At 39.3% G+C, this 15,842-nt stretch overlaps 1 protein-coding gene across 1 annotated transcript; it reads left to right on the top strand.

Annotated features, from left to right (window-relative positions):
- Nucleotides 1-5,607: 5,607 nt before the first annotated feature.
- hif1an (hypoxia inducible factor 1 subunit alpha inhibitor) lies at nucleotides 5,608-15,780 on the top strand. The gene is made up of 8 exons (XM_044372393.1): nucleotides 5,608-5,975; nucleotides 10,410-10,660; nucleotides 11,172-11,320; nucleotides 11,523-11,668; nucleotides 12,044-12,150; nucleotides 12,960-13,023; nucleotides 13,127-13,237; nucleotides 13,546-15,780. Exons 1-8 carry the CDS (start codon nucleotides 5,796-5,798, stop codon nucleotides 13,600-13,602), a joined length of 1,065 nt encoding a protein of 354 aa, XP_044228328.1. The 5' UTR covers nucleotides 5,608-5,795; the 3' UTR covers nucleotides 13,603-15,780.
- Nucleotides 15,781-15,842: the final 62 nt, after the last annotated feature.

Below are 15,842 nucleotides of genomic sequence, written 5' to 3'. Positions count from 1 at the left end.
CACAGCATTTCGTAGTTTTGTTTTATTGTTAGTTTTCTTGGTGGTTTATTTTCTATAAAAATGTAATGAAAGAATAATAAATCCATCATAATATCAATTCAGCGTGGAAAAAGTGCTTATCCTTCCTTAACACATTCTTTGTGACAGTAATACCTGATGGTCTGAGGTAAACACAGACGTACTCTTCACATTGTTCACACTAGGGTTAGGATACTTTGGGGCAAAGCAGTAAGAATGGAAAACTCCTTAGCGTACTCTTCCCTCCATCACGCCTTTCTCAATTTCGCCTCAACAAAATACCTCCCGTTCTCTCCCTCATCATGGTAATCCTCAAAGAGCCCCCTAACTCCCGAGCGCTTGGAAGTTTCTTTACTGTTTAATACTAGTTTAATTAACTTTGTCCAGACAGAGTAGGGCTTGGGGGTGGAGGGCATGAGGCAAGTTGCCCTTAAAAATCATTCCGCCTCTAATTTTGTATGCTAATCTCCTTTTTCACGCCGCACCTCCTTAGGAGTGGGGGAAAGAAATGTTGGGAAAATTTTGGGTTGCCTGTGCAGGGCTTCCTGCGGCTGTTTTATTTCTGGGCCCACCTATTTGGATCCTTTCACTCCTCTAGGGCCTTCCTTTGCTCGATTTAACAATGAATGCAGAGCTAATCAGCTCTCTCGGAAATGCACCACTGTCGAGGAAGGTAATCCCTTCTTCTCCACTCTCAATGGGCTGTCGCCTTCTAAAGGACTTTGGGAAAAGGCTTTGCACAGATTCACACTGTTCGCTCAAAAGAAGTTAGTTCAAGTATTGTGCCCAAACAAGTGGGTTTTATAAACACATGCTTGCCAGGATACTCACCCCACCTGCAAGTAAGAAGTTCCAGGCCCAGGCAGACTAGCACATGGCAGCCGAAGCCGAAACCCTTCAGACGCGATGGGACATGAAAGAGGAGATTAGAGGTCCCATTGAGAAGGGGGCGTTCATTTCTGCACCTTCCTCCTTTTACTCAATAAAGTGTCAAGGAAACACCTTGTTGACATCTTATTTACCAAATAATGATCATAATCAAAACTCCTCCCTCCTCTGATGACCCCTGTGGGCTGGCTGGATTGCTCTGCCTGGCATTGAGCAAAACCTTCTCACCAACAAAAGAACCAGCATACCAAGCTTTTGCCCTGCGGCTACTGTGGAAGTTCTGCAATAGGTATACTGTGATTGGGTGTTCAAAAGAGGTGCATCAAAATGTTCATTCTCAGTATTTTAAAGGTATGGCAAAATTATAATTTTGGATTTGCCTTAACAAAGCCACTTTAAATGAGATGTGTAGAATGCAACGATTTTTGTTCGGTTAATTATGTGAGTCTTTCTGTCATGCACAGGCTCTCTAAGCAGAAAAGCACCCACTTATACACACATGTAGACAAAGCCTACTGACACAGCAATCAGTGCATGTGTGGCAAAGACACACAAAAAACATGTTTGACTGTTCTAAAATTCAGCAGTTTGACATACTTGTGATACTGTTCGCTTCAAGATCATTTGCGCATCAGTAGCAGAGATGAAAGAGAGGACACTGCTCTAGTAGGCAGCATTTGAAGATAATACTATGCTTAACCTGGAGACCTAAAGTCAGGTGCAACTGAGAGAAGCAAAAAGGTCTAAGCTCCAAAAAAAGAGCAGATTAATGCTTATATTGCACCAGACTGACACTGTAATCCCTACCCTTTACCCTCTTGTTCTTTTCCTAAAAGATATGCATTTAATCATGGGGTGCGTTTTTATGTTCATAACATCATGTACTACACTGAGTAGTCACATGAACACAGACACACACAAACATACAAGACACATCTTTATCATCTCTGTCAATGTCATTCCCTCAAATGAACCACCATACACTCGCAATAAAAGGAAGGGAGATTAACTGAAGGGTGCACTCTTCATGATGGCGTGTGAAACAGCACATAATGTTGATCATGACTCAGACACACAACCTTTTCCCCCACCCAGAGAGTGACACGACCTCCGACCGAGGGGTCTGAACTTCCGTCTCCCAGACCGGCCCTGCCATGTCGAATTTGCAATAACGTATGAGCCCAAGGTGGCGGAGAGAGAGGCGACACCACAGAGGAAGAGTGAGGTTTTAAGCAGATGCTTTCATACAGAGCTTGAATAATCAGTTAATGTAGAAATGCGAGAGGATATTGATAGAAATTTACAAATATTTTCATCATGCTGTATACTGGCATCAATAAAAGCCAATTCCAAGAAATTCTAGGTTTTGGTTCAAGGTGGAACTTTTCATCTGACTTTGTGTTAATTAATACTTTTGTGGCTCTACAAAATACCCCTTTTGACCTTTTAATGATATAGACCAAAAATACCTTAAGGGGACAGATTTCTCTCAGGTAGCAAGTGATAATGCAATCAGTAAAAAAATGGAAAAAACTACTTATAATGCTTCAGAGCATCCCTGACTAATAGGATTTATGGCTTAGGGGTTTTGGACCTGCAACACCTAGAGGGGCGAGGGTCAGTATGAATGTGAGAGAAAGGCAACACAGATGAGGACAGATGAGTGGGACGTCCGTCGTGTGCTCTTAAAGTGGTTAACAAAAACCAATTGAATCTAGTTACCTGTATTGTATCATTATGTTAATTTGTTGGCAAAAAATGTTTACAGCAGGTGATATCACTCATCGGGAAACTGTTTTATTGTAACAGTAACTCCTCAGAGAGTCTTTGTTTTGACAGCAGTCCATCTGCTGTGGTGAAGACAGCAGTGGTGAATGTGTTTGTTGCAATCAGCAGGATTGAGATACAAGCTTCTTGGGGCTCACCAGGGTGGTCTATCTCCTTGCCCTGGGTATCTGCAAAGAATGGGGAGGAGAGGAGCATCAGAGGGATCAGATCAGCTCAGCTCACTGATCTGCACAGGAAACACAGAGCATGGGAACCCACCAGGGAGCCCAAAGTAGCCCTGGGGTGGAAATCTGCTGATAAAGCCTAACACAAGAGAAAACATACAAGCATCAAGTTTTGCAGAAATTTCAGCAAATGCTTTTATTCATTTGAGCTAAATTCACAGCTTTAACAAGTATTCTCAAAAAGTTTTGAAGTTCAGAGTAACAATGATCAGAGCGATTGATAAGATATGCTCCATCTAGTTCAACGACAGTCTGGCATTGAGGAAACAGAGCCAGGCTCCATCAGCTGATCAGTCCACTGAGCAAGGTACAGTGTGCACTGCTGTCTGCTATCTCATGAGGAATGATCGCCCAGTGATCAATACAGTAATGCTGAGGCTACAATGACCATAGTTAAAGATTGGCTCAGGATTTCAAAAGTGTTTGCTCAGCCTTTCATTACCATATCTTCTCATACAGAGAAAGAAAGGGGGAGGATGGAGGGGGACTGGGACAAATTGTCAATCCGCCTGAAGAAAAAAATATGTGTTTTGTATTGTATATAATACATGATAGATGTTGTGACTCTGCAGTGAATGCATGCTGTAAAGGTTTCAATTTATCAATATTTTATTACTGATTTCAACATTGCTTTCGGGTGAAAACAATTGGGGTTTTTGTCTTTTTGCTGTTTTATTATTGCTGATTTATATATAAAATTTGCTTTAGAGAGATTTTGATTTATTTTATGGACATTTAGGCTCTAGTTTGCTGTGCTGTTGAACTGCATTGGGTTATACTGAGTGGTGTTTCTAATATTTAGTCCACTCTAACTTATAAACATGGGGTGACGCCACGGTGGAACATACATGATAAAATGTCCTCTAAGGTGCCCCCACAAAGGAGAAAACATACCAAAGTTCTGTAATCACTGTCTTAGTTATGGGTAAATCAGGATGAAGTGCCCTATAGAGGGCCACTACATGTGTTAATCTGGAAATTCCCTCATGAGTGTTCTGTCACTCGAAGAAAATGTGATAGTGCCCTGTAACGTACCCCCACAAGATGTAATGCAGTGCCCTATGAGTTGCCGTTGTAAAAGGGTGAGGTTCTGTAGGAGTGCCATTTAGGGTTCCTCTAACCTAAAAGCAGAATCGGGTGCCCTTCCAATGAAAAATGGGATTAAGTGCCCTCTAGGGTGCCCCCAGGGGTGAGAAAACATGATGCCATGATAAGCGCACTTTTAATTAACATAAAAACATGGTGAAGTGCCCTATAGGGTGCACTATATGGGAGAAAAAGATGGTGAAGTGCCCCTCCAGTTAAGAACATGAGATATTTTGCCCTGTGAGATGCCCTTACGATGGAGTAAACTGGCCATTATTGTAGAAATGAATGTATCCTCTATGTAGGGTGACCATTATGAAAAAAAAAAAACATGTTGTAATTGTTGTAGCTGACATTATTCCATTCAGCTGATTTTGGTACAATACTACTCACTAGTTTGCTCAGCCACAACCCCTTTAGATTGTCCTTTTGTCTTTGGGTCAGTGCAGTCTAAGCTTCCAGTGTCAACTGCATCAGTCGAGTGATCATTCTCCAAACTAAAGCTGATCAAGACCCTGCTTAGAAACAGACGTGGAGTAGGAAGGTTCTCAGATCTTCTGCTGTTGTCCGTTGAGAAGGCCAGAACATTTACAAACTCACGGCCAAAAGAATTCTCATTTTATTTCACCAATCTTGCTTCTCGCTTCCCTGACAAGACTGATTAAAACAGCTTATTCTCAAAATGTTAATAGTTCCATGTTTTAGCTTCAGATGTGTTAGAAATAACATTTTAAATGTTCCCCATTCCCTTTATTTTATTACAGAGATGTTTGCTAAATACATATTTAAAAAGTAAATCCTTTTTAAATACAGAGGTGTTGTTTTACTTATATTCTGAGTCACCCTATAAAATGTTTATCTTAATTGGTGATTTTACCAACTATGCATTGTTGTACTCTGCTGATGGTTGCCCACTGAATATATCAGTTGCACTTTATACTTTTTCGGCCCTGCCCCTCAGACAGCCTGAGTCTGCTACTTCTTCTACTCCACTACATTTATTTCACCGCTATAGTTATTAGTTACTTATCAGATCAATATCTTATATGTAAAACATGTGATAAGTTTGTTTGTAAACAGTACAAGGTGTTAAAATTAGCTCTACTTTGACAACATTAAAATTCTACTTAGGTGTACACATTGATGAATCTGAATATAACTGTAAATTGGGCCATTTTGCATATGAGTACTTTTACTTTTGATACTTTAAGTACATCTTTCTGACGATACTTATATAGGCTACTTGTTCTTTAGTTTTGAATGCAGGACATTTACTTGTAATTGAGTATTTTTTCATTGTGGTATGGTTACTTTTACTTAAATAAAAGATCTGAGTACTTCTTCCACCACTGAACACATTACTATTACTTCCAAGGTGCAAGTAAGTCCAGTGCCTGATTAAAAACTGCAAGAAAAGCAGGTACAATAGCTCTCTCTAGTGGTAAAGAAACTGTCTTACAATATGAGCAGGTGGCCATCCAGTGCACCCGGTGTCGCTGTCCGACATTCATTGCAGAAAAATGATGCCAAGTGTTTCCTTGACTGTGTTAGTTAGTGTCGTCTGTCTTCTGGCTGTCAACACAGTGTGTAAACACCCACACGGAACAGACCCCGAGAGCAGGGCTGCAGGCGCCAGGACCGCGCAGATTTCCTTTATTAAATCAAGAACAGTGAATGGGAAAGCTTGTATAATATCCCCGCTGCTGACTCTGTAGCAAAGGAGAGTAGTGTCCCGGAAGGAGAGCCTGGTTGTCTCGTCGTAAGGAGGACGGAGGCGGCTTGTCGACCACCATGGCTGCAGCGACTGTCGTGGAGGCTGATCGGGCGGCGAGCGAAGGCGGCGCCGCTTTCTCCGGCGTGCAGGCCCGCGGCTGGGATGAGTCTCAGCTCCGAAAATACTCCTTCACAACCAAGCCCATTCCCAGACTGTCTCACACGGATCCCAGAGCCGAGATGCTAATAAATAACGAGGTAAAGCTACTAGCTTGCAAAAACTTTTAACACTTCTTACTTGCCCACAGTTCACGGGACATCAGAGCTTTTCATATCAAGAGCATCTGCACCACAAGATTTGATAACAGTTTGACTTTGGGCTGGGCAATATATCGATATTACATTGATATCGTGATATGAGACTAGATATCGTCTTACATTTTGGATAGATTTATATCATGATATGGCATAAGTGTTGTCTTTATCTGGTTTTAAAGGCTGCATTACAGTAAAGTGATGTAACTTTCTGAACTTATCAGATAGTTTTAGCTGCGCTATTATTTGTTTTTATCAATTTAGTCATTATTTCCATTAAGGCTGAACAATTAATTTAAATATTATCGAAATCACAATATGGTCAAGTGCACTTATATCCAAATTGCAGGAGCTGCAATTTTTTGATAAAGGTAAAATGTTTCACAACATATCATTATGAATAAAGCTCTGTGGTGCTGCTGAGATGCCTCATATTCTCCAGATGTACGGGATGGTGCTTGTTTGGTACAGACCCCAGCAAGAAATCACATCATCATCATTTGTAGGCCTATATGTTTTTTTTCAGTGACAATGAAATGGAAAAAGATTAAAAAAAAAAAAAAAAAGATATTTTAAGATATTTTAAAATGATGATTATTTATCAATACCAATGTTATTGCAATATTGATATTAAGGTATGTGGTCAAAAATATCATGATATTTGATTTTGTCCGTAGCGCCCAGCCCTAGTTTGACTCAAGAAGCTGTAGTTATAAAGTCAAAAACAGCCATCAGTTGACATCTTATTATGACATGGAGAGAGGATTGAAAGTGAAAGTGAATATCACTTTGTTTTCATGTATTTTCAGTGACATGTGTCATTATCTGCCATCTTTGGGAAATGCTTTCACAGATGTAACCCAACTTTTTAAAAAAAAGTGTGACAGTAAAGTATTGGTGGTTTTTGGAGATAACAGCACAATAAAACTGCAAACACCCATTTGGATTCAAGTGCAAGGGTTATGGAGTCAGTACCGTCACATCAGGTGGTTTTGCTTTTAAAGGTCATTGCTTACTCAGAAATGCATCATGCAAGAGAGGGAGTCAAAACTGTAGAGGGAGCAGTCTGCAGAAATGTTCCTACTGTGTGTGATTTAATGTGGACCTCCCATCTGAGATAAATGTGTAAACAGATGTCTCATTCATTGGTGGAACATCTGTCTGTCTAATAGCCTCCTGTCTTGGATGATATATTTACATTTCTGATATTATATATACTATATTTTTCTTTGAAAGGAGTGAACTTGTGCCTGTAAAAAACTTGTTTGACCTCCCTAAACAGACATACAATAGGAATAAATGCAAAATTGCATTTTTTTTCCACATCAGAAGACAAATCTTATTCCATCTCTCATTATTCTTATTCAGTGTTGATGTCAAAAGTAGCTTTTTCAAGGAAAATTGTGAACCTGTTCAACATAGCAAAGAGTTATTATGCACGTGGTTGCCATAGAAGTAAATGACTGTGTGTTGTTATTTGTTATCATGCCTATTTCAATGGAAATAACAGCCAACTCACCACACCCTAAAAGGTTCAAAGTAAGTCTTATCTCACAAGAGTTTGTAATATGTGCAGTTTAAAAAAAAACCCAAAAACTTTCCGCTGGGCCTCGGATATGACAGCCCTGATACATTTGGTTTTCTCAGGATATGTTTGGATACCACAAAAAGCTTAGATATGACATGATTAATGTAACCAAAACAAACACGAGTCAAACATGATGTCTTCATGGAGCTGTGATGGTAAGCTGATGATAAAACGATATATCAATTGATAGCTTTACAAGTATCTTTGTGCATGTTCTGGTTAGGAGAAACATCTGCTTATTGCATTTCACAGAAGACAGGATGGGTCGCCTACTAGTGCTGCACAGACCCGTTTCATCAACAAGAAAATGAACAGGCATAGTTTGTGTCTTGACAAAGGAACCGATTCTCTTGAATAATGCTTTACTGATGTTGCTGATTATATAAAACAAATTAGAAACATGCACTTTAAGGTTAATTTAAGTGTGTCTCACCCAGATACAGACCAAAAAGATGTGTTAAGATAGCACATTAGATTCTTGAGTTGCAGAACTGAGTCTTTCTCTTTATTAAATCTATTTGTTCTTTATTATTGTAGACAGAAAGAGAAATGTGTCATCTCTGATACTTCTCAAAATTTTCCCTGATCCTGGTCCACTCATCTTATGGTGATTAAACTGATCTATGATGATTCAGTGAATGGTTTACAAAAATAGCACCAGAACAATCTAGTGAAACTAACTTGTGTGCAACAAATGTGGCGCCATCGGACATTTTTGCAAACTTTTGAATGGGCAGATTGTTTCAAATACACAAAATTGTTATTATCTTCAGATACAGTGAACTAGTGCTGATGTGACTGAATTTGATTGAATGTAGTTTTATAACACTGAGGAAAAAAAGTTAACACTGAGATTGCTAATTTGCACTAAAATGTCTGAGAAATTATGATGGTTGAGTTCTTAAAGTCTGATTCCAAGAAGTCATGAAGCTGATGAGATAAACTGCTGTGTGAGCTGGAATATGCAGAAAAAATGATTATTGATGATTGATTGTATGATTTATAATGGTATAAAATGGAGATTAGTATTACTAATAACTCATCACACTGGAGCAGTTTACAGATTAATTGACTAATTTTTTTCAGCTCTAAAAATAGGTTATGATGGGCAACCAAATCAGTCAGAGGTAAAGGAATAATAAGTTTGTTGTAGTGTACAATTCTAATGTTTTCCTGGTGGCTCTGTTATTATTGAGGAACATAATAGTGAAAGATAAACATCTATTCATTTATGCTTCATGTGTCCTTTCATTCACTGCAGTGGGCTTGCATGGTTTGCACTGTTGTAAATTATAATTTAAAATAGGATACAAGTTAACGTTGTCTGTTCAGGATCCAGAAATCGTTTACATCAGTGGTTCTCAAACTTTTTCATGTCAAGGACCCTTGAACTGACATAAATTAGATGACCCAGGGTCCCATCTGAGAGGATTTTTGCTTTCAGATGTTTTATTACAGAAAATGTAAGCCACTCATGACCAAAATAGTCATACATGATCATTTATGGATGGAATTATAGTGAAAATAAATGATTCCCCTTTTTGCTGAAGATCCCTTAGAGCCCTCTCAAGGACCCCTGGAAGTCCCTGGACACCACTTTTGGAACCACTGGTTTACGTGACTCTGATAGCTACATTAATAAATTAACACATTCATGCTTTACCCTACACAAAAGTCACCTATATTTGCTCACATTTGGTCAGTCGTCTTCCAGTTTTTCATTTGACCTTAAAACCTGCATTCAGCTGTCTTCTTCGTATCTTTTACTGAATTCAGGCAAACGGCCAGTGACAGGGGCGCGCGCCCGAGATGAGTGTAAAAGAGAAGCGTTGACCAAATATGGCGCGCCCATACTGTCACTGTGTTAGATACGTTAGAAGCGCTGAACCCCGGGGATTCAAGTCCCAGGGTGCCTGCAAGTCGGATCAAGGCAGAACCAAGATGTTAAAACACATTTTTTATGATTTAAAATGTCGCACAAAGCCGAGTTTATAATCAGTACTAAACGCAAGCGCAGAGCATCGCGCGTGTGTGAGGGAAATTTCTGTTTGCTGGCACCTGCAGAGAAACAGAAAGACACATAAGCAGCAACTTTAACACAAGAAAGTTCCAACATTTCAACACATTAAAGTTAGTCGAAGGCGTTGGGGGTTTTTCCCCCTCCAGCATCATTTAACTCCTCCCGTCCTCAGGCAAAAGTGAAACCGATCCGGTGCAGAGGCAACGCGGGAGCGCGCTCACCGGTCTACGTTCAGTTAGTCACGTAGCCCTCGCAGCTCAGTGTGTCCGATACAGCCTCCACAGCCACACACTGCACTGTGGATGTATACTGCGCGGGTGTGTGTTGGGACTCATGTTCCTCTTTGTTCAAAAAAGGGTTATTCATGCCAGAAATATAAATACCAGTGGTTTCAGTAAACACCACCACATAACCGAGAGAATACTTCTGCAGCATCTGTGCAAGTTATTTACCTAGAAACAACAAAATGACAGCATAAAAGATGTTTTATCTCTCTATGAAGCACAGTAACAGGAACAGATGCATGAATAAAACAATTAACTGCAGTTTTATGCAACTACAAAAACAAAACAACCCACTTTAAAATGAGTAAGGACAACATGTGATATCGCCCTTTTAGTAGTTTTACAGTGATTGTTCCTTAGAGCATTATTCTGTGGAGAGGTCTTACTTGTATTTGCAAGTTTACAGGCTAATTCACTTGAGATGAACAATATAAATGTTTTTTTTTCATATTATTGTATTGAAATGTCCTTTTATCTGTTTTCAGGAACCGGTGGTTTTAACAGACACAAACCTGGTCTATCCGGCTCTCAAATGGGACATTGCGTACCTGCAAGAGAACATTGGAAACGGGGACTTCTCTGTCTACATCGCAGAAAACCACAAATTCCTCTACTACGATGAGAAAAAAATGTCCAACTTTGAGAACTTTGTCCCCAAGTCACAGCGAATGGAAATGAAATTCCATGAATTTGTCGAAAAAATGCATAAAACGGAGGAAATGGGAGGGGAGGAGAGGTAAGATTTATTATATGAGGACAATTTAGCTTGACTTCTGCACCACCACAGGACTATGACGTAAGCCTTGTTTATATTAATCATGCTTCGGCTAACGCTGAACAAGATGTGACTGTGCTGCAGGTGTGCCTGACAGTGATGAGTGTTTTTCTTCTCATGAAATGTAATGCAGTACAGGAAAGTGGAGCGAATGACTAAGCAGTTACACAGGAGAATCAGGGGAGAAGCTTATTCCTGTGACCTGCCTTAGCCTGGCCGCACACACACACACACACACACAGGCAGATCACTTATTAAAGTGAACATGCTGTTTGACTCACTGACACTCACAGTGGCTGTTATCTACATAGATTTACACTGTCTACTTCCCTCAATGTCATATTGTTCTTGTGGTTAAAGGAGATGAAGTTTGTTCAAATAAAAACCTTATGTCCTGCTGACACATTTCTTTCACTTTGCTGCATTGTGACTTGTGTAAACAAAATATCTCATACATCTTGCATTTCTTAAGGGTATATTTGCAGCAGACCCTGAATGACACCGTAGGAAAGAAGATTGTTGTTGACTTCCTTGGTTTCAACTGGAACTGGATCAACAAACAGCAAGCCAAGAGGAACTGGGGACAGCTGACATCCAACCTGCTGCTCATAGGCATGGAGGGTAAGGGTTTTGTGGACAGTTGTTGCTCACTGCATGTACTTTTTGCAGTGTCACAGTTTCTAAATGTAGGATGATATCGCTCCAAGGCTAGCCTGTGTTTCAACTCATATCTTTCATTATAAATACTTTTGCCTCTTTTTTTTCCTACAGTTGCGCTCAAAGTTTTTCGCACATCACATTTTCTTTTTGTCTCTCACCGTAGGGAATGTGACGCCAGCACATTACGACGAGCAGCAGAACTTTTTTGCGCAGATCAAAGGCCACAAGAGATGCATCCTTTTCCCCCCAGACCAGTTTGAGTGTCTCTATCCATACCCTGTACATCACCCCTGTGACAGGCAGAGTCAAGTAAGTTACAGATATTTAAAAACTCACTTGATCTGCTCAGTTCAGTTGCCTTTATTTATAGCAGTGGAGATAATTAACAGTAAAGCTCTTAGAAACAGGAAATCCCCTCAAAGACATAACACAATGCTCTCAACACAGTAAAGAAAGCTTTTACAAATATATTAATTTATTAAGATAAAGACAAAGTTCACATTTTTTTATATTAACCTAAAGTCAGCTTTTGTGTTTTCTCTGTATTAAGTAGCACACAAGGATGTTTTAAAGCAAATGTCAGAAAAACAAAGTGAGGGGGAATGAAATGTCTTTTATGAATACAAATGAATACGATACAGTAATGTTATTGTTTTATAATGAATGCGTATGTTTTATTTATAGGTTGATTTTGACAACCCTGACTATGAGAAGTTTCCCAATTTTAAAAATGTTGTTGGCTATGAGACTGTTGTGGGCCCAGGAGATGTGCTCTACATCCCGATGTATTGGTAAGAAGTACATCTGTATGGCTTGTCTGTTTATTTACTTCTGCTGGTTTATCCCCTTAGGCACTGAGCTCTCGGATGCACCGCCAGCAGATATATTTTCGTGCTCTTTGCATGCCAGTATTCTGTTCTTTGATATATCTGCTAAACATGCTGTTTGAAAATTACTAAGCTGTGTCTGCATGACTTGCCCAGAATCAGTAGACAGTTGCTGTCAAAAGTAACTTTATGATGCATTTGTGATTGTTAGTAACAAAGCTGACTTGTCAGAGAATGAAACCACAGTGGTGTTCAAATATTCAAATATAGTGTTAGTTCATTTAAATTTGGTGTCAGTTCATTTAAATTTAAAAGTAAATTGCAACTAAATTTACTGGTGTGTTGATCTAAAGTAGTTTACTGATGGTCTCCAACTTCCATGAGAAGAGGAGGTACATTATATGTCTTTTTTGGGTAGTATTGCAGTTATCAAGCAGAAATCCACACCTGAAGAGGCTCAAGGATTAAGCAAAGTTGGACTGTGAGCTGTCACTGCTCCCAGGCCAGGTGGCATTCATGCTTGGGACTTTTGTTATGAATCTGTGTGTTACCGAGTTACTATACTGCCTCTTTCTCACACAGTAGATGTCTGAGATCATCTATTTGCTGCTTATCACACTATTTGTCAGAAGTTTCTCCAACAATCTCCTGCTTGCACTTATGATGGTGACATTAAATAATAATAGGCAGGTTGATGGCAGAAAATTGCTCTTTTACAGTCAGCAAGAGTTGGATGAATTTAATTACGTGTGTTTTTCTTCTTCTTTCTTCAGGTGGCATCACATTGAATCACTGTTGAACGGTGGAGTGACAATCACTGTAAACTTCTGGTACAAAGTATGCACTTTTGAGTCACTAGAATTTTATTTATCTTAACATTTTGCCACCACGTGTTTGCACTTTTTCCACAATCCCTCACCGGTTTGACTCATCCATCTAGGGCGCCCCCACACCCAAGAGGATAGAATACCCGCTCCGAGCTCATCAGAAGGTGGCCATCATGAGAAATATTGAGAAGATGCTGGGAGAAGCGCTCGGAGACCCACATGAAGTAAAAGCACTTGTTTTCATGTCCTCCTCACAATGCGGACTCTTTCCTTTCATTAGTGTACTGATGGCATAAGTCGCACATGAATGTCAGACTGCCAGTTTCTAGAACATCAAATGAGATCCACATTTAGGTCACTCGCTGCATAAAATCCCAGGGGCATGCTGACCCTTCCAGCAACCCACTTACTGTGAATATTTATGGCTTACCTGATTTCAGTACAAAGAAAAGATATATGCAGCTTTGAAGAAAGAGTAAAACAATGTAATGTCCGACATTCCTAAGCTAGAATCCTTTTTTTTTCTCTGCAGGTTGGACCTCTACTGAAAACGATGATCAAGGGGCGATATGACCAGGATCTCAGTTAGAGCCCCCCCCTTAGAACTATTCACTAGACTGCTTCAGAAACTGTACGCGTGTGAAAGTGAGACTGCTACTTGTGTGATACGCATTCAGTCAGCGGAGCATATCACTGCATGGCAATAAGTGGCCATCTTGAAACCATCCTGCTTCAGCCGTCTCCGAGTGCCATCGTCATTGCAAACACAACAATCACAGAAGAAACATTTGACTAACGTCACAATAACGTCGTGGGAATTTTCCCCTACTTGAAAAGGTCTGTTTTCTTTGTCTTTTGAAGAGAAGGCCTAATGTGGCTTAAGTCCAGATATATATATTTGTGTGAATCAGTGTTCGCTCAACATTCTCATAATTCAAGCTGATGGTATTTGGGTTTGCGTCAGTGAAAGGTGTATGAGACCGCAGGTACCTTGGAAGCAACCTCAATTTTTAGACCACTAATGGATGGGTCAAGGGGTATTAGTGTGTGTGTGTGTGTGTGTGTGTGTATAGATATATATATGTATGTATACACACACACACAGTTGAATACTGGTCATTTACATGTAATAACACAGTCGTAGCTTGATTACTAAATGTGGAATGACCACACTGTTCTCCATCTTTGTCACAAAGACAGCTTTACAACTGATTTGGTTACCTCTAAAGATGACAGGTCTTTTAAGTGTTTTCAGAATATTTGTAATCTACATTATCTCTACTAATAATGCAGTTTTGGGGGGAGTGATCAGCAAGTATTTTCTGTTTCAAAAAAACAGTATAGCCAGAGTAATAAAACAGACGTACAATCATGAAAAACTGATGAAATATGATCCAAAATATGTGTGGGTGTAAAAGTTGGGCTCATATATTCCACTCAAGGAATATGTGACTGCTTGCAGCTAAATTATTTTAGCTGAGTGATTGCGTTGTTTTATTTATGCTCTTGCGTGTTTGATTTGTATTTCAAGGACTTTATTGGATGTGTTATTCTGCATACCAGTGATAAGTGAGGGAGCCCTGAAAATACATTACATACTGCAATTTTCATTGCAAATACACTTAACTTTAAGAATGAAAAGAAAATACTGTAGGTTACTGGTATGAAATGGCAAAACTTCTCAGAGCATTTAAAGGTTAGGTTTTTTTGGGAATATGATGGTTAAATTGTTATGAGTGGTTTAGGTGAACTGCATTAGTAGTAGATTTATGCTAAAATGGTATTAACTGAGTGAATTAGCAGGAGCAATCTACTGCAATGTTGCATATGTATCAGCCATTGCAGGGCAACATAATGTACCATGTAATGGTCAGGTTTGAAGTTGCATGTTAAGCTTTATATTGCTAGCTGGTTCATGCACTATACTGCTACAATACAATTATTCAACATGCTGCATTAGATGCAGTGGAACTGAGCTACAATTAAGCTGCGATGTGTATAAAAGTCTAATTCCAGTTGAAAACATGCAATTGCTCCTTTGATTGTAGTGTAGGTCAACAATCCTCAGAAATGCACTTATTTCTACTTTCATGCAGCCATATTTTGAAGACCTTAAAGTGAGAGAGAGAACTTGAAAGATGGTTGTTGCTGTGCAAGTTTTAAGCGCCTTCTTGGACTGTTGTAAAAAATGCATATCAAACAAAAGGAAAGGATATGTGCCAAACCAACATACAAAACAGTAGATGGGTATCTCCATATTCAGAGAGCATTATTTGCCTGTCAAATTAGATGAGTCAGTTAAGTGTTTAACCATAAACTAGAAATATCTAAGCACTTAATTCACCAGGTATATACAGGTTCTCAAGAGTTATGTTCTGTCTGTTAAGGTTCAGCATTTAAATTGCTCATGTGCATATCTGTCTATTACAATGTACACAACAATGGATCAGTGCTACTTCCTCTGTATACATAATTTACCTGATGTAAGACGTTTCATCTCTCTCTCTATTGCTAGATTAACCTTGTTTACTATATGTGCCTTGCTTAACAATAGCATCGCACTAAATGTTGCAAGAAGTTGATTTTTCAAAATTTATTTTACGGTCAAAATGTTTTCACTCTGGCATTAAACAGCTTTAAAGGTGAGACTGACAAGGGTTTATAGAGATAGAGGCATGTTTTCACTGATGGATGCCTGTTTTTTGTTTTGAATATAGAGTATGTGCTCTCCTTGTTTCTCTCATTAAAGTTTGTTTGCAAAGTTTTACGCTGCTGAGTTCTGAATGACTGCTGAAAGATGTGATTATGTCTCATGCACCTAACTTTAAA

Source organism: Thunnus albacares, chromosome 14 (genome assembly GCF_914725855.1).
Source record: "Thunnus albacares chromosome 14, fThuAlb1.1, whole genome shotgun sequence".
Classification (NCBI taxonomy): Eukaryota; Metazoa; Chordata; class Actinopteri; order Scombriformes; family Scombridae; genus Thunnus; species Thunnus albacares.
Note: the sequence above shows the minus strand (reverse complement) of the source record. Positions and strands in the feature narration are given on the sequence as shown.

Coding starts and splice junctions, on each gene's coding strand:
- hif1an (XM_044372393.1), top strand. CDS start 5,796: ATGGCTGCAGCGACTGTCGTGGAGGCTGATCGGGCGGCGAGCGAAGGC. Junction 10,661..11,171: donor GAAATGGGAGGGGAGGAGAG/GTAAGATTTATT, acceptor GCATTTCTTAAG/GGTATATTTGCAGCAGACCC. Junction 13,024..13,126: donor CTGTAAACTTCTGGTACAAA/GTATGCACTTTT, acceptor TCATCCATCTAG/GGCGCCCCCACACCCAAGAG.